This window comes from Perognathus longimembris, chromosome 4, assembly GCF_023159225.1.
Source record: "Perognathus longimembris pacificus isolate PPM17 chromosome 4, ASM2315922v1, whole genome shotgun sequence".
NCBI classification, from domain to species: domain Eukaryota; kingdom Metazoa; phylum Chordata; class Mammalia; order Rodentia; family Heteromyidae; genus Perognathus; species Perognathus longimembris.
Window position 1 is genome coordinate 33,168,062 of NC_063164.1, and position 18,347 is coordinate 33,186,408.

The 18,347-nt window shown below is 39.2% G+C and overlaps 1 protein-coding gene across 3 annotated transcripts in view; it reads left to right on the top strand.

The window, feature by feature from the left end:
- Hecw2 (HECT, C2 and WW domain containing E3 ubiquitin protein ligase 2) overlaps window positions 1-18,347 on the top strand; it is a 336,885-nt gene that overhangs the window by 245,132 nt on the left and 73,406 nt on the right. For all 3 annotated transcript variants that reach the window (XM_048345051.1, XM_048345052.1, XM_048345053.1), the window contains 3 exons: window positions 352-455; window positions 957-1,081; window positions 10,953-11,138. In XM_048345051.1, coding sequence (XP_048201008.1) covers window positions 352-455; window positions 957-1,081; window positions 10,953-11,138 — 415 coding nt within the window. The remainder of the gene's footprint in view (window positions 1-351; window positions 456-956; window positions 1,082-10,952; window positions 11,139-18,347) is intronic.

Consider the following 18,347-nt stretch of genomic DNA (forward strand, 5'->3'; position numbering starts at 1 on the left):
ATTCCTCCTTGGTGATACATCTTTCATAGTCACATAACCTTTTAAAAATTACTCATTCTGTTTCAAAAACTAGTTGCTATGGAGTATAAATGTATACTTTCCTTTTGCAATATAAGAATTTAGCTTTCTTTAGTTAAGGGCTACATTTTTTCAAATGCTATGGTAATTTGCTGGGAACATGTTCCACAAACAATAGAGAGTAGAAACTCAGCACAAGATGATATAGTTATGCAAAAGATGCCTCAGAAGTCAGGCATGAAGTTGAGAAGGCAAAGTTCGGGGCCCTTGGGGAGACATTAAACCCCACCTTTCAGAGGCTGCTGGAATGTAACTTTAGATTCATGATTTTAGTTATCAGAGTATCCGAAGAACCATGACTAACGAGAGGCCAGAGGAAAATACCAGTGCTATGGATGGGGCAGGTGAAGAAGCAGACTTTCACCAAGCCAGTGCAGGTAAGAGCCTTGGGTTGGCTTGTTCCTGTAATTTCATAAAAATGGAAAATAAATCTGTGGAAATTTCCAAGATATCAGCTTTTCTTCTGGACAACTCTTGATCTTCAATAGGATCTCATAATACAACTCACACAAAAAAAGAATTCACCAGAGATCTCTTCTAATCTTTAACCTTTTGTTAATATTAAGAAAGAATTACAAAACCAATGAACCAATTGCCATAGGCTCTGAAACTGTGCAGCAGCAGGGAAAACAGATCCTCAGTACCACAAAACAACAATCATTTGAGAATGTGTTATAATGTTATTAGTGACTAAGATATTTGATTGCATTTTTGTGAAAGTAAGAATAGTTGGGTTTTATGTGTGAACTTACAATAAAGAATAATGTAGTTGGATGATTGAAATAGTGATGAGAGACATATTGATTGGTTCCTTCAATATATAGATCCAAGTGAATAGAAACACTTCCCTGACAGCTTTTGTGGTCTGTGCCATCCAGATTTCCGACGGGAGAACGTCCTGCCTCACTCTACCTCCAGATCCAGGCTTACGTTGCTGTTACAGTCTCCCCCTGTGAAGTTTCTCATCAGCCCAGAGTTCTTCACCGTGCTGCATTCTAACCCTGTGAGTAGCTAGCCTGGAAGAATGTGATGGGAAACAACAGGCCAGAGAGAATTACCCTTCATTTAAGCAATAGCAGTCAGACTGATAATCACAGATGCTTCCTGAGCAAGTAATGTATTCCAAGCTCTATGTTAAGCACTCTGTGTTTCCATCCACTTAGTCCACAGTCTTCGTTTGATATCAAAATAAACAAATATACAAACCCCACAACAACAACAACAACAAAACCCTAAAACGGTGTAGCTTATAAACAGCCAACATTTATTCCTCACAGTTCTGGAATCTGGGTGGTCCAGAATCAGTGTACTCACCCATTTGATGTCAGAGGAGGGCCCACGTCCTGCTTCACAGATGACAGTTTCCTGCTGCATTTTTCACCTGAGGGAGGAGGAAAGTCTCTCATGAGCCTCTAATGAAAGAGAGCTTCACCTTTAAGCCCACTTCCTAGATCACCTCCTACTCAATCTCCTAATGTTATCATGTGGGTGATTAGGTTCATATTAGGTAATATAAATTTTGGGGGATGCAAACATTCAGACTTCCACAGGAGGATCATTCTACAAGTCTCTGAGAGCTGTGTGGAATGACTTACTGAACATAGTAATTAAAGGAAGGTTGTCTTAGCTGCACATGGGATGATAAAGAATGAGGAAGGCTTTGCCCATAGAAGTCCATCTGGATATATTCTATTTATCATGGCCGATAGGAGTTGGACTAGGATCTAAAGAAATAAAGAGGAAGGAACCAGTAAACTGAAAATGACCCTAAATATTAGTAATTCCCTATAAAAATAAATAATGATTAATAATAGGAAAGTTAGGATGAAGGGTTCTAATAGATGGGATTTACCAAACAGGTTACATGCCTAAAGAAAAACAGGCCAAACCACAGGAAAAGTAGAAATGAGCATGGTCTAAGCCCCTGGAGTTGTCCATGAGGTAAATTAATGCATGTATATTTATTGATAATAAATATATTGTATTACCTCATTAGCTTTTCTCTGTTGTATTTGCCTATCGTTACTTACCATCACCTCCTGGTTTAACGGCTTAACTTGGAAAAAAGAGGAGTTAGGTGGCAAGTGAGTAGGAGTAGCATGTTCGTTGTCTTCCTATCATGAAGGAAGGCTAGATTTGGTATGCATTCCATTAGCAACACTTCATTGTGTCTCTCTTATAATCAGGCACAAAGCTAAATCATAGGGACACTACATGACAACACTGCTGAGCCTTGAAGCCCCAGACTGGAATCCTAAGCTCAAAAAATGCATTACAATGTCACAAGTAAAGCAATGAGTGCCAATTGGAAAGTTATAGAATATGCAGCGCTGCAGTGAGTGATTGATTGCCTCTTACGGAGAATATTCAGGGAGGGGCCAAACATGGGCTTGCTATCAAGATAGAGCTAAAAGGCCAAAAAAATAGGTGCTTGTCCTAGAAACAGGTGTGCAAGAACACTCTAGGCAGAGTAACCTCATTTGTAAAACTAGACATCCATGGGCTGAGGATATGGCCTAATGGCAAGAGTCCCTGCCTTGTATACATAAAGCCCTGGGTTCAATTCCCCAGCACCACATATACAGAAAACAGCCAAAGATGGCGCTGTGGCTCAAGTGGTAGAGTGCCAGCCTTGAGCAAAAAGAAGCCAGGGATAGTGTTCAAGCCCTGAGTCCAAGGCCCAGGACTGGCAAAAACAAAACAAGACAAAAACTAGACATCCATGAAGCTTCAATGCAGCCTTGGTCATTCCTACAGAAGCCCTGACACTGGGTTAGTGTAATTGCAGTTTGGTGTTGATGGTTTGTTGAACATATAGAACAAACACCAAGGAAATCGGCCTTTGGGAGTAAGTGTAAGCCAAGTAGCCAAACCTAAACTCATGAACAGAATGATTCTAGGAAGTGGCAGACCTTTGTAGAAGATGGCACGAGCTAACATTCAGGGTGGTCACCAAACATACAGAAGAGCTTTGGATTTGGAGTCAGATAGTATAAGCTCCCTTTGTTAACCTGTTCATTCAACTAATATTTATTTAATGCCTGGCATTTGCCTGGTGTATCCTAGACTCAGGAGATAAAGTATAAAACATGAAAGAATGGGATATAAATTTAGTGAATAAAAAGGACAATCCAGATAATGTACTGTGGCATGAATCACTTGACACAGTCCTGTGGGATCAGGTGACTTGGGTATGACCTGCAGGAGGCACTGTCTCAAGATGAGTGGACTGAAAGTATCTCCAAAGGAGCCAGCATGTTCAAATTTCCATAAATGTCAAGAAGCCAGTAAGGTCAAGGCCTGTGAACAGGCCTTGCTAAGGAAGGGAGAGAAACAGCTTGACAGCAGGGTTGAGTTGGAGGTGCTATATAGTAAGGTCAGAGAACTGAGATGGGATACAGAATTAGTGTTATGTGATCTGGGAAGGCATTCAGGCATTGTTCTACATGGACATTCTAGGAGTGTTTCTTGTCTGGGAGTGATTTAGATTTTTCAAAGTTCATCATAGTCACTATGTAGCCAATAGTCCTACAGGGCAAGATTGGTGTCAGGGAGAGACAGGTGAAAAGGTGCTGGGTGAGACCCAGAAGTACCCTGTAGTAGTGTAGTGTCAGTAGAGAGCAATATATCCTAGATGAATACAGGCTACATTTTGGTTAATAGATTGGGACATGTGGATACTCCAGACACTTCAAGAAGAAGCAGTTGACTAAAGGAGTTGCTGGCAAATGTTTTCCTGTGGTTCTCTGGGAGAAAATATGTGTATACATGCAAGTCTCTCTCTATTTCTCTCTGTCTCTCGCTCTCTTGTTTATATGTCTAATACATATATTGCATGTATTTAAATATGTTATGCATATATTTGCTAGAAAAATTGCCCATATAAAAGAAGTACAGTATCCAGTTTGTAGATAACAGTAGGATATATACAGAAAGCTTTGGCTGTTGATAAATAAGTAGAGCTCCAACAGGAATGCCATTTATGTTACCAAGTGAGACAGTGGGAAAATGAGAAGCTGTGAAACGTAAGAATCAGGACTCATCCTTTTGCAATAGGTCAGTGTCTTCCTTGCTGAGCCACGCAATAGTTTTTGAATAATGGACTTCAATTTCCTATTCTTCTCGTGGGGGCTACTCATGATGTAAGAGCACAGTTTAAGTTTAATCTGTATTTTTACCATTTCATTGTCCCCCTCAGTTTCTTAGGTCTGGAAAAGGGCAGCAGACTCGTTCTGTGAAGTGTCAGTGAGGGGTATTTTAGGCTGTGGGGATAAGGACAATATGTAAACATGAAAGCCTGGCTGTGTTCCAGTGAAGCTTTGTTTACAAACAGACATTTGGCTTATGGCCTAGACAGCTCACATAACAATAAGTCAAACCCTGGTTTGTACTTGCCAATTTCTGCAGTGTGAAAACGCCCAAGTATGGATAATTTCAGGCTTTGAATGACATTACCATGCAGGGGTTTGGACTTCTTTTTCTGAGTTGCCTTCTCTGTGGTACAAATTCTTTATCACTGCAGGGTTTCAAGTATAGCTGGATTAGCAGTCATTGGGTTATGGCATAAGGCTGTGGGTTGGTAGACTTTTAGAAATAAATGCAAATTCTTGGCTCCTTTGTGATTCTGGTTTAGTACATCTGGTATGGGCTGTTTGTTTTCTTGGTCACTTAAATATTGGTGGTACAATTAGTCAGGGGGGCTATAATTTGGGAACCCCTATAAAAAGATAGTTTACTAAATAACCTCACTAGGGGAGAAGGAAAAGGGGGAAAAAAAAGAGGCAATGTAAGCATATATGAAAACAACAGAGAGCCCCCGTGGAAGCTGGGGAATGTAGAGCGGGGAAAGAGAAATAGGCTGTGTCCAGAGGTGGTACTAGCAGGAGTGGGTTGGGCTAACAGAGAATGAATATAGTTGAAATAGATTGTTTGCAACTCTATGAAAATAGGACAGTGATGCCTGTTGAGATTGTTTTGGGAAGGGGCACAGGGAGAGTGATGCAGGAGGTGATATTGGTTGGAATATATTGTAAATAGAGGTAAAAAAACAACACAATGAAATCTCCACCTCACATGTAATTAATGTAGGCTAATTTAAAAAGGCAAATAAGCAAAAAACAAACATATGTAACTCATGTAGCTCACTTTTAACAACTTACATAATATCTCTTCTATTTTGTTTTTATGTTGTTTTGCCTCCCTTGTCTACAGTTGGACATGACTTTAAATAATTTTATTTTTCTATGTATTCTTTTTGTGGCATTCTAACCTTTTCTTCCTTCTAACTAGATTGTAATCATTACTGGCTAAAAATATGACCCAAGTTCTGAGTGTATATATTTCTCTAAAGTTTATATTTTGTTGGTTTAGAAAAATCTTATTTCTCTGACTTATGGATGAAATTAATGTAGTTGGATTTCTTGCTAAAGGTCTCAAGGTATGATTAATAGAGATACTTTTATGTAAAAGCCATTATTTATTGGATTTTCTTAATTAGTAGAAAAAATGTCAAAAAATAAACTTTCATTTAATTTCCCACTCCTGACTTTTTTTTTATTCTTTTGGGTTTTTATTTTGCTTTAATTGCTTATTTAAGTAGATTACTTGTTTATATTATTGAAAATACTCAACATATGATAGAACTATTTTAAAGACTTTTCTAGTTCCTTTTTTTGATCTGAAGATATTAGTTTCTATTAACAATCATGAAAAATAGATACCACATATCAGCAATATAACTAATGATATATGTGAAAAGGATTATATAGACATAAGGAAAACTTGAGAATGTGTTCTACTGCCCTCTGCTGGTTATGATCAGAATTTGCCCAAAATTGTCTCCATAAAGTATTTTCTCCTGTTAACTCAAGATTTAGTTATTAGTCCCATGGCTTTTACATAGTTACCATGCCTGCGTTTGTCTAACTAATGTTATACATAAGTACATTTAATTATATGTAACTGAACAATGTTTCCAACATGCATGCCAGATAATTACTACCCTGGATTTTAATGAACTCTCAAAATGCATCAGTTCCATCATCGAAATTCCTTAGTACACAACGAAGAAAACTATTCTAAAATTGATAAATATACTATTACATATATTTCTAAAGTTAAAAAATGACTAATATTGTAAGCTACATGAACTGTTATAATAGTGAAGAGCTATTTCTATTGCTAGTTTAAAATTTCTTCCATTTTACTCTTGAGCTTGATGAAAACAATTTAAAGCCCTTTATGATTAAAATATTATGAGGACAGACTGTAAAAGACAGGACTATTGCCATATTCCAGCAGACCTCCTCTAGAAATTGTTTTTGTTTTGTCTATATTTTAGTGACTAATACATACCAATGCTCAAATTGGCTCCCTTGTGAATATGAGAGATATTTGCTATAGATTCCAATTCCTAACCCAAATTCAGAATGCCTGTTGTGTAAGGAAAGATTCTGAAATGTGAAAAATGTTATTCATCAATAATGTACTTAGCTGTGTTATTTAAAACAATAGAATTTGGTTAAATAAGGATTGGGCCAGGTAACCCAAGATATGACCACCCATGGCACTAGAGAAACACCCCACCCCTAAAGGATTGATTCTCACATTTTCATTGTTGTGGATTGATAGGAAGTGAAAGGCAGCGATATTCCTGTCATCTCCTATCAATAACTTTTGCTTCTGAAACCTCCAACACTTACCCAAATCATATGCCTGTAAGCTGTAAGGAATTCCATCTTAACAAAATTCTACTAAAGAAATTCAGTTGACCATTGACCCAACCATTGAGTGTTTATTTCTTAGCAGGAAGATGAGAAATATTGGAGAGCAAGGGGCTGAGCAGAGGAGTTTTGAAATAGGAAAGGAATATATAAAGGGGAACTGTTAAATGACACCAAAGAAAAATGAAGTTTTGTGTATTTATGAGTCATTAAAGGGGTTTTGTTGACTATTAACATTTGCTTGCTCCTATTTGTGAGCCCAGGTATTACCTTCCCGGTAGGGTTAGCTGTACATCATGAGACTACCCTTTGAAACAGGTGCCTTTAGCTCTTTCTAACCCATGTTTTCCCAAGTTTAAAAAAATTCAAGTCTAAGCTGGATGCTGATAGCTCACACCTGCAATCCTAGCTACTCAGGAAGCTGAGATCTGAGGATCGCAGTTTGAAGCCAGCCTGTGCAAGAAAGTCCATGAGTCTCTTATCTCCAATTAATCACAGAAAAAGCCAAAAGATGTGCTGTGGCTCAAGTGATAGGATAATGCTGTTCTTGAACCAAAAGAGCTCGGGGACAGTACCCAGGCCCAGAGTTCAAGCTATAGGACCAGCAAACAAGCAAACAAACAAAACCCCTCTATTTACTTTCTGTTTCTATATAAGACAAAATTGACACAGCAAATGATCTTCTCTTAGTTAGAACCACTCCTCTGGATGTAAACTAAAGACTCTTAACCTATGGCTTTGCCAGTGATAGTTTCCTTGAAGACTCAACTCTTTGAAGCTAATCCCCTACCTGCTCTTCCTGTCTCTTGACTGGATTTCTTAGCTCTGCTGGTCCTACCAGTATCTTTCAATATTTTTACCACTGTGTGGCCTTTATTTCTCCAGCTGCACTTTCTGCCTCCAGTAAACCTCTTCTTCCCACTTTCCCCTATAATTTTCCTTCTCCATCCTTTGAGCGATTGGGTCTGTGTCCTCAGGGCCTACCACAGGCAAGGCTTAGCACATAGTTAATGACTGGTTATGATACTCTTCCTTGGCTAATAGGAAGTGGGATGCTGGCCCAAAATCTTCAAAGACTGAACTGTAGAAAACAGTTTACTACTATCATGTATCTGTTAAAACATAGGTAGGATGGGTATAATCCCTTATGTATTCTTTAATTACTAATACCCTGTATTTTTATGGTGAGTTTTGATTCTTCAAAGCATTTTTACATCCTTTGTTCTATTGGATTTGAATCTTACACATCTATGAAAAAAGCAGAGGAGCACTTATTACTCTTTCTTACACTTGAGAAGTGACTTTCTTTGTCTCTGGTCATGAGAAAGCTGCTAGTAGAATTCTCACTGTAGTAGTTCTGTGTGGATTGCAGTATAACTCTCTATATGCATGTGTGTATGTGATACACACACATCCACAGACAGACACATCCACTATACTATACTATTATATATATATATATATGTAGATAGATAGTTTATAAAATGCACTCCTAGGGAGGAATGGTAGGCTCTGACAGTGATGTACCTATTATTCAGACTTGAGAAGGCTATGATTCTAAAAGTTGTTTGCCAGTTACTAATGAGAGAAATGTTTCTTATATGTAATTTACTTTGGCAGATGCTTTTTATGGAAATCAGTTGAACTTGGCACTATGTCTCTGTGAGTGGAGAGGAGGAGGATGAAAGGATACAATTAATTCTTCAACCAACCTTAAGATTAAGATTCTTGTGCTTAAAAGCTGTCCCAGCACAGGGAATTGCTTCAAGCCTGAAGCAGGGGTGGGTTCTTTCCCCAAACTGCCATTACTTTTTGCTCTAGTGGAGTTCTGTGTCTTCTTTTAAGCAGACTAAAGCATTTCTGTTGCTCTAGATAGGCATAATCATGCAGCCAATTTGCTTATTTTCATTGGAGGAAAGAGAAGTAGAGGGAGCCAAGTGGAACACCCATTTTGAACAGTGGTTAAGATAATGATTCACCCAGCAGAATCATCCCACAATCATTTGTCCCCAAAGAGAACTTATTAAGGAATAAGACTCAAAAGCTCATTACCATTACAAGCTAGTATGGTCTCAGGTCTCTGAGCTTACCACAGCTTATGTAAAAGTATATGAGGAACCCAGAGACCAATACAGAAACAGACACTTAATCATTGTATTTAGTTCTTCAAGTCAGGGTCAGCCACAGGCTAAACTGTTTGCTAACATTTGTGTTTGATAGCCTCCAACTTCTTGTATTAGTCTCCTCAGTGTTCCTGCTTCCCAGCTTCTCAAGCTCCTTAATTGCCAAGAGCCCCTGCCTGTTTTGGCAGTATCCATGCTCTGAACCATACAACTGCTCACAGTCAGCAAAACCTCCTCTGATTTGGACTGGCAGCTTGAAATATTACCCCAAAGTATTTGATACTCAGATCTACTAAAGAACTAAGAGCTGAAGGAAGCTGAAAACCAACCTTCCTTCCTTCCTTTCTTCTCTTCTTCTATCCATTCCTTCCTCCATTCCTCTTCCATGTCCTCCCCCACCCTTTGGCTTCCTATCTTCCTCCTCTTCTCCCTTCCTGACTCCCTACCCCCTTTGCTCCTCTACTCCCCCTCCCTCCCTCCCTCCCTCATACCTCCCAACCCTTACTCATTTTCCTAACTCTCTCCCCTGCTCTGTCCACCCTCCTTTCTTTTCTCTTTCCTCTATTCTCTCATCTATGTTTTAATAGATTGAAAATATCATAATGCAAAACAAATAGTATGTGTTGATAGTAAATGAATGAGAATTATTTAGGTTATACATCAATAACAGCAACCAACAGTGGCTTGGGCTAACAGAGGCTTATTTCTCACTAGGATTCTCTGATCCCTGTGGTCAATGAAGGACCTGGGCTGGCTAGCAGCCCTATTTCTAGCATTGCCTGTTGCTGTGTTGCTTTTCCAGGAGGAAGAAGACAGTGCTGGAAGGTTCACAAGGGAAATAAATGCTTTGAGCTGATTGAAACACATTTTGAGGGACCCTGGAAAGAATGTTCTCAGATTTACTTTTACCCCTATTAACTAATGCAGTATTGCTTTAAAATAAATACAGAAAACATTTATTAAATTGAGACTATTTCCAGAGACACTTGTGTCTTTGGGGTTTGCTTTTGGCAGCCTTGTACTGCAAGAAATAACAGAACCCACGAAATAAAGCTTAGAAGCATCTAGATTTGGTTTCATGTCCCTGTGATTCCAAGATGGATCACCATAGTCGAGTATATCTCATGAATATCATATCTTGGATAATTCAAGAAATAGATCCCATACAGTATCCTTCTTTTCTTGCTTAGCACATGGTATTATGCAATGAATACTTACTGAATAACTGATGTGTGGACAACTCCTAACTTGAAATCAATTATGCCAATCTTCTATAGGTATCATAGAGCCTGAGGCTATAGAATTATTGATAAAATGGGTTTTTGTGTGGTAGTAAAGTGGCATTTTATTAAATTTGCATTCTATACATAGAAATGCAGTTGTATAGACACAAGGTGGGGGAAGAAAGAAGGGGAAAACAGTAGTGAGGCATACAACCCAGGCAATTCTCTACCCAGAGTTTACTGTGCCTCTAGGAAGATGTGAGATGGAAAACTTGGCCCCCTATGGTTTCAGCTGAATGTGGCTGTTAGTGAGATCAACTTGCCTCATTGCCTGTACTTCAGACATTTGAATATAAGGCAAGTGTTTTTTTCTCATACAACTTAGCCACTGCCTCATTTACATTTGCCCCCAAAACCAATGATCGGGCCCAATGCTGGAGGAAGAATGGACTGTGTCACTCCTCACTGGCAGATGGCAAGCAGATTCCTCTCCAACAGTGCCATTTTAATTGTGTATGTATTTGTAAAACCCAGCTGTAGCACCGAATGCCCCATGTGGAGTGAGATGCCACAACATTCTTGTTCTTTAGAAAACGAGATTCCAAGTGAAGAAGAGTGCCTTACTGTCGTCTTTCTGTTGTCTTTGTATATGCTATTTTGTTCAAGACCCTTTGCTGTGCTGCTGCAGTGTGTGGGTCTAGCATGATGTGGAAGTCTCTGCAAGTATTTTGTGTACCGACCAGAGGCATCTGTATAACCTCTGTGTGTTAGATTGGCTAACATTGCCTCTCCATCTTTTTCTCCAGAGTGCCTACCGCATGTTTACAAACAACACATGTTTGAAGCACATGATCACCAAAGTCCGTCGGGACACCCACCACTTTGAAAGATACCAGCATAACCGTGACCTCGTAGGATTCCTCAACATGTTTGCAAACAAACAGCTGGAGCTGCCTCGGGGCTGGGAGATGAAACATGATCATCAGGGCAAGGTAACCTGGAGGAAGCTGCAGAAAGTCTGTGGCTGCTCTTGGCTTGGGTGCTTGGCTCAATTCTTTTAGTGAGGGCCGGAAGCCTTTGTGAAGGCAAACATTCCATCTCCTTGTTCAACAGAATCTGCACAGGCAGGTCATTACTAAAAACCCTGTGGCATTATTCTGAAGTAGCATGTGACAGGGAAAGGTGTAGGTTTGGTGAAACACACATTTCCCTGGATATTCTACCTGTCATCTCCTACCATATCCCCCAGATGAGAGGTTTCTTCTCCCAAGTTCCTCAGCTTAGGTTGTAGATATTTGATTAAAGACTATGGTATTGTTTAAAGAGTGTGCTTCAAGTGTTTAGAGAGATTGTTTAGGGAGTCACTGAGCAAGCTGTGACACAGACACCATCCGGGTTGGGGCCTCAATCTTGTTGGTTCAGAACCCTGGTTTTGTTTGCACCTTAAACAACTCTGATTAATTTATAAAGAGAAACACGTAAGTATTTCTGGCTAGGCCAGAGGAACCACATCTGTACTTCCTTTATAGGCAGGTGAACCAGAAAGCCAAGTTATAATCAGGAAGTGGTTATACTTAGCTAGGATTGTATTTTTCTTTAACATTGTATGGCACTTACTACAGGCCATGGATTGGTTAAACTATTTATAAGAGAAGTTCCTCAGTGTAACTTGATAATGCAGTACTGGTAGTCTTCCATCTTAGAGATAAATAACCCAACGTCCCAGAAGGGCTTAGTGATTTTTTTCAACTTCACTGAAGCAGAGACTGAGCCTTTCTCTGACCCAGGCCATCTCTTAATTCTGACATTACACTCTGCATGTGTTATATGTAAAAAGTCTTGAAACTGTAACTTACAAGGAAGGGACAACTCAAATGACCTGATATTTAAAATATCTAGCTATCCTGGGGCCATTTGTTCAACAGATCTTCACTGACCATCTGCATAAAACAGATAAGCCAAATGCTTCATATAATTGTCATTCTCTGGAAAGAGATAAGTAATTAAATGCATAACATGTTGAGAAGTGATTAATGCTATGATAGAAAGTAATGCATGGACAAGCGCTACAGAAAGGTGAGAATGAAGAATGTGATCTTATACAGGGTGGTTGGGGAAAGCTTCACAGATGAGCCCAGAGGTGAGTAGAAGAGTGAAGTCGGGAGGGGGAGCATTCAAGGCAAATGGGACATTTATAGTAATTAATGCCAATTTTCCCCAATATACACTCTTCAAAATCCAGCTTCCCACAGAGAGCCTATTCACAATCCAAATGATTGTTACAGAGTATGTGAATTTTAGTACATAGGAGGAGCCCACAAGCTCTCTTTGAAACCACTGACTTCATTTCTGCAGCTCTTTTAAATTTCTAGTTCTCAGATGTGAGATTGGAAGTGACAAAGATGAAGCCTAGAACTGATGAAAGAATGGACTTATGACTAGGTTCTACAGGTAAAATAGTACTGAATCATAGTTGGAGGGCATGACAGAGAGGGAGAGAGGACTTCCCAGGACTAGGAAGATAGAAGGAAGGACACCAGGGGAGAATGTGGCCTTGCTGATACTGAGTTTACTTCAACTTCTGGAAGAATGCCGAAGTGGGTTGATCAGAAACCCCTCCAGTGAGGAAGTGATAAACTGGGGTTTGCACCCAGCAGTCCAGCTCCAGAGAATCTGTGTTCTTACCCTGCAGCTCAGCAGGGTAAATGAGTATGTTCTAGAGATTACAGTGCACATAATAGTGCTTGTTTGGAAGGATGCTGTGAGAGCCTGTTGTAGAGATTCCTACCACACTTGAGGACGATGGCAGGGGCATTCAGATATATTGTCCAAGAGTAGCCTGGTCAGTGAGTTACTTTCTACTCTCTGGACCTTTTTCTTGAATTCCCACATTCTCACCTGTCTCAAGATATAGTTACTAGTTCCTATTCATTTCTCTAGTAGATATTTCCCTTTTTGAGATTAAAAATTTTTTTCGTTTGTTTTACCCCAGCCCTTTCACATAAAATGTTCTCAAGACAGGCCAGTGAAAGAATCTTGCCACCTATGGTTTCTTGGTTATTCAGCAATTTTCACTTTGGACAAAAGCAAAATGCTTCCAGACCCTCTCCCCAGTCCCTCTCTTCCTCCTCCTGTGCTCTTACTACAAGTAGATTCATATTTGACCTCTCTCAATTCAAATGTTGCCCTCAACCTTTGCTTTCTGTGTTTGGAAAGGTACGGGTTGTTTGTACTGCACTAGGTGTCTTCAATTTGGGGAAAGAGTTTCCTTTGCTAAAAATAATTGCTTAAGGGGCTGGGGATATAGCCTAGTGGCAAGAGTGCCTGCCTCGGATACACGAGGCCCTAGGTTCGATTCCCCAGCACCACATATACAGAAAAAACGGCCAGAAGCGGCGCTGTGGCTCACGTGGCAGAGTGCTAGCCTTGAGCGAGAAGAAGCCAGGGACAGTGCTCAGGCCCTGAGTCCAAGGCCCAGGACTGGCCAAAAAAAAAAAAAAAATTGCTTAAGGCCAAAGATGTTAATTTAGATGAGATTTTACAAGATTATAGAAACTATATTCTCTTTGGGGGAGTTGTAGACACAAGATGTGTTTGAGAAAGATGGAGGGGTGGAATCCCATAGAAATTACCCATCAGTCTTTGGTTGTCCATGACTCATGCCTGACATTGTAGCTTTTCAGGAGGCTGAGATCAGAGAAAGGTTGTTCAGGCAGTTCAGGCAGGAAAGTCTGTGAAACTCTTGTCTCCAATTAGACACCAGGAAGCCAAGTGGTAGAATGCTAACTTGAGTTCAGAAACACACACACACACACACACACACACACACACACACACACACACACACACAAATTGGTCATTAATTAAAGATTAAGGACAGAATATCAAGTTACCAGTGAAACTGATGATAATGGTGATACATTTATTATGCTTACATCATGTGCTGGGCACTGTGCTAGGTACTTTCCCAGGGATTATTTTATTTATATGTCATGGCAATTTATGAGCTAGTTAATTATCCAAATCTACATTTTACTGAGAGTTAGTGGTATTAACTAATGTATATATTAACTAGCAAGTGAAGAACTCAGGATTCAAACTCTCCAGGAGTGTGATTTCTAACCCCTGTATTACAGTGGAAGGAATTGCTTTTGCAAATGAGTGACACTTGAACATCTCAAAAGAGTCGCATGCTAGGAGTACTTGTGTCCTTCAAACCTCAAGCATGCATAGAGATCTTCAGATCACAAGGTTTTCTAACAGAAGACATATGAGCAGAAATCACAGATGGCTTTGTTCCCCAGTGCCACGAAGTCTCATGTTAGGGCCTATGATATTATGATAAACAATGGAGTTCCCTTTTGAGAAACCTCCATATTGCTTTCCAGAATGGTTGAACAAGTTTACATTCCCACCAACAGTGTAGTAGTGTACCCTTTTTGCCATATCCCTGCCTACATCTGTTATTATTAGTTTTCTTAATAATGGCCATTCTAACTGGGGTGAGTTGGAATCTCAGTGTTGTTTTGATTTGCATTTCTTTTATGGCCAGAGATGTTGGACATTGCTTCATTTGTCTAACCATTCTTATTTCTTCTTCTGAGAAGTCTCTCTTTAAGTCTTTATCCCATTTATTAATTGGGATATTGTTTCTTTGAGGGTTTGTTTTTGAGGGGTTTAATTTTTTTTAGCTCTTAAGTATATTTTCAGATATGAGGCTCTTCTCTGATGCATAGCTAGTAAAGTCTTCTCCCATTCTGTGGGCTTTCTATTTATCTTGCTAGCTATGGGCATATGACTATATAAAATGATGTTTATCAAAATGAACTCCAAGAAATGGAAATAAGAAGTTTTATGTTATTTTTCTTCTTGTTTTCATCTTTTTCTCCTTTGTTGCTATTTTTGATTTCTGTACCTTTTGTATTGTATGTAAGTTTATCTGATTTGGGGAGGGTAAAGGGCAGCACAGAAATGCAGGGACAAAGGGTGAACAAATACAGCAGTGTTACTCACTAGGCACTATGTTGAAAATGAACTACATAACTTGTGGAGAAGAGGGTCTAGAGGGAAAAACAAGGAGATAATGAGGAAAGAATGATACTGTTCAAAAAGAAATGACCTGTTACTTGACTAGGCAATTGTAACCCCTCTGTACATCACCTTTACAATAACAATTTAAAAAAAGAATGCAAGCTCCATGTTGGAGATACTGTATTAGCTCACTCAATTTTCAAGGTTCCAACAGGTTAGGTTAACATGTGTAAGTAAATCAAACTCCTAGATACAACTGCAGCTCCCACTCCTAAGCTGTGTACAGACAGAAAGTAGAGTATTGATAACTTTGGATAAAGGGGTGATGAGTGCTTATAGGTATAGAGTTTCATTTGTAGAGCACAAAGTGTTCTAAAATCAGTAGCAAAATTTGAACAGTTGCAGAACTCTATATATCTATGCTAAAAAGCAGTGTCTGAATGTCCATAAAACTTTAAAGTTTGAATAGGTTAAATTAAAATGCCCAAATTGCCTTTTCAGGTTCTAGATTTTATGGATCTCTGCTTCTTTAGTCTTTGAGGCTAGCTGATAGATTACAGACTGGATTTAATATCAGTTATACAATTCTTTGGCTCTGTTTGGGACAGTATAACAAAATATACAGTGTGAGACTTTTGAACAACAGGAATTTATTTCTCACCATCTGGAGGTTGAGAAGCTCAAGATGAAGGTACCAATGGATCTGGTGTATACCAATGGCCAGACTCTTCACAGATGGCTCATAAAGGGTGGAGGGAAGAAAATGGCTCTCCAGAACTTCTTTATAGGACAACTGAGAATGCTCTCGACCTTGATGGCTCTTCCCCTTACCTAATCACCTACCAAATCCCTAATTCCTAAAACCCTCACCTGGAACGGAGCCCATGCTCCAGCAGCCTGTAGCAGAATGCTTTCTTTCTGCTTTTAATTACATATGGAGAATCCCTTGTGCAACATCCTGTTGTAGTATTCTTCTTAGTAATAGTTTGTTCCATTACTTTAGTTCCTTAACCATTTTAATTTTGTGATGTTGAGGCTGGCAATTCAATCAATTTAAATATTATGTAGAATTTCCCTTTGAGAATGTGTGATCACTGTGCATATATACCTGTGGCATATAATTACAGGACACACATATTTGACTTGCCTTATTTTGAAATTAAGTACACAAAAAAGGAAGAATATTTTTTTGTTTTATTTTTTGCCAGTCCTGGGGCTTGAACTCAGAGCCTGAGCACTGCCCCTGGCTTCTTTTTGCTCAAGGCTAGCACTCTACCACTTGAGCCACAGTGACACTTCTGGCCTTTTCTGTATACGTGGTGCTGAGGAATAGAACCCAGAACTTCATGTATTCAAGGCGAGCACTTCACCACTAGGCCATATTCCCAACCCCAAAAGGAAGAATATTTTTTATTCTTGAAATAGTTCACAAACTTTTTCAGACTTTCTAAAAATTGATAGCAACTTAGGATCTGAATAATAGTATTGGCATAGGCATTTTATTACTGGTGCAAAAATTTGCTTCAGTAGTATTAAAATGTGACTTACTTAAAATGCCTTTAGTTCTTGGTTGAGTTTAACCATTACTGAGTACTCATGAAGGTAACATATCCAGAGGGTGGAAAGTACTTTAGTAAGAAAAGCCGAATGTAATTTGGCCTTAGAATGATGCTCTGTATGTATGTATATGTATGTGCATGCATATTATACACTTGTGTTTGTTTCATATCAGTTTTTCCATTGTTTGCTTGACAGATTTCAGAAAATTAAGCTCAGCCAGGGTCAGGATTCATGTACTCATCACTCATTGCATGAACCTTAGCTTCATGCACCTTAGCTTTCTTTAGAGTGAAAATTTGTAGCTGTTCTCTTTCATTCCTAGAGCTGTGATTAGTACTAAATTATATCATAGTAGGATTACAAACAAAAGAATAATAATAACTAAGATGATAATGATCAGAAATAGTTAACTGAGTTTTTACTTACGAAGTTTTAGATGACATAGCTAAATATCCACAGCTATGAGATTGGGACAATTTTATGACATGTTCATAAACATTCAGAAACCTCTAGAAGTTGATGATTTAATCTGAGCACAACAAGGAGAGGGAATAAAAAGCATCTGCAAAATGAGAAGAAACAGATGTTTCAGTAAGCCCAAAGACTAGGATGGAAAGTGTTCGTTTGGTTACTGCTACCTTATAGAACAAATGTTGATTTGACTAGACAGGCGGAGCAGTAATATACATATATGTATCGAGAGAGAGAGAGAGAGAGAGAGAGAGAGAGAGAGAGAGAGAGCAAAACAGTAAATAGTGAGTTCTATTGATTTGAAATTTTCTGAAAATGATAGCAATTTATTCATCATTTCCAGGGAGTTGTGTGTGTGTTTGTGTGTGTGTGTGTGTGTGTGTGTGTGTGTGTACACATGTACATGTGTGCTGTTATTAGGGCCTGAACTTAGAACCTGGCACTCTCATTTGGCTTCTTTGTTCAAGGGTGGTGCTCTACCACTTGAACCACAGCTCCACTTCTGACTTTTTGTATGCTTTGGAGATAAGAGTCTCCTGGACTTTTCTGACTGTGCTGGCTTCAAATGCTTCTGGAGTAGCTAGACTTAGAGGCATGAGCTACCGGCATCCAGCTTAGTCCATAGGTTTATGTCACTGTCCCCTTCCTCTTAAGGAACTTCTTGTGTCTCTTCACCATGGTGGTCCAACAGAATGACTTTCCCAAAGGGCCGATGATTCTTTTTTCTTCTTTGCTGTGCATATTGTTCTTTACCAGTGCAGGGCAGTCTGACCTGCCTGGAGTGTTTATTTTATTTTTTCCTCTTTTTAATAGTTTTGGCAGTATTGAGGTCTGAACTTGGGGCCTTGAGCTTGCTGGGTAGATGCTAAATCTCTTAAGCTATACATCCAGCTCTGACCTGGAAGGTTTGCTTCTTCTTTCAACCTGCATGTAATAATCAGATTGCTCTGTTTCTCTACCTTGAACACTATCATTGATGCAGCAGATATGTTCCTTTGCTGCATCAGTGATTCTTTCCTGACGATTTCATATTTATCAGCCATTCTCATGAAAGTAGCATTGTTATTTTCAATGTATCGTGAACTTATGCCTTTTTCTTTTGTCTTTCTTCCTCCTGGTTTTACCCCTGATGTCATTGT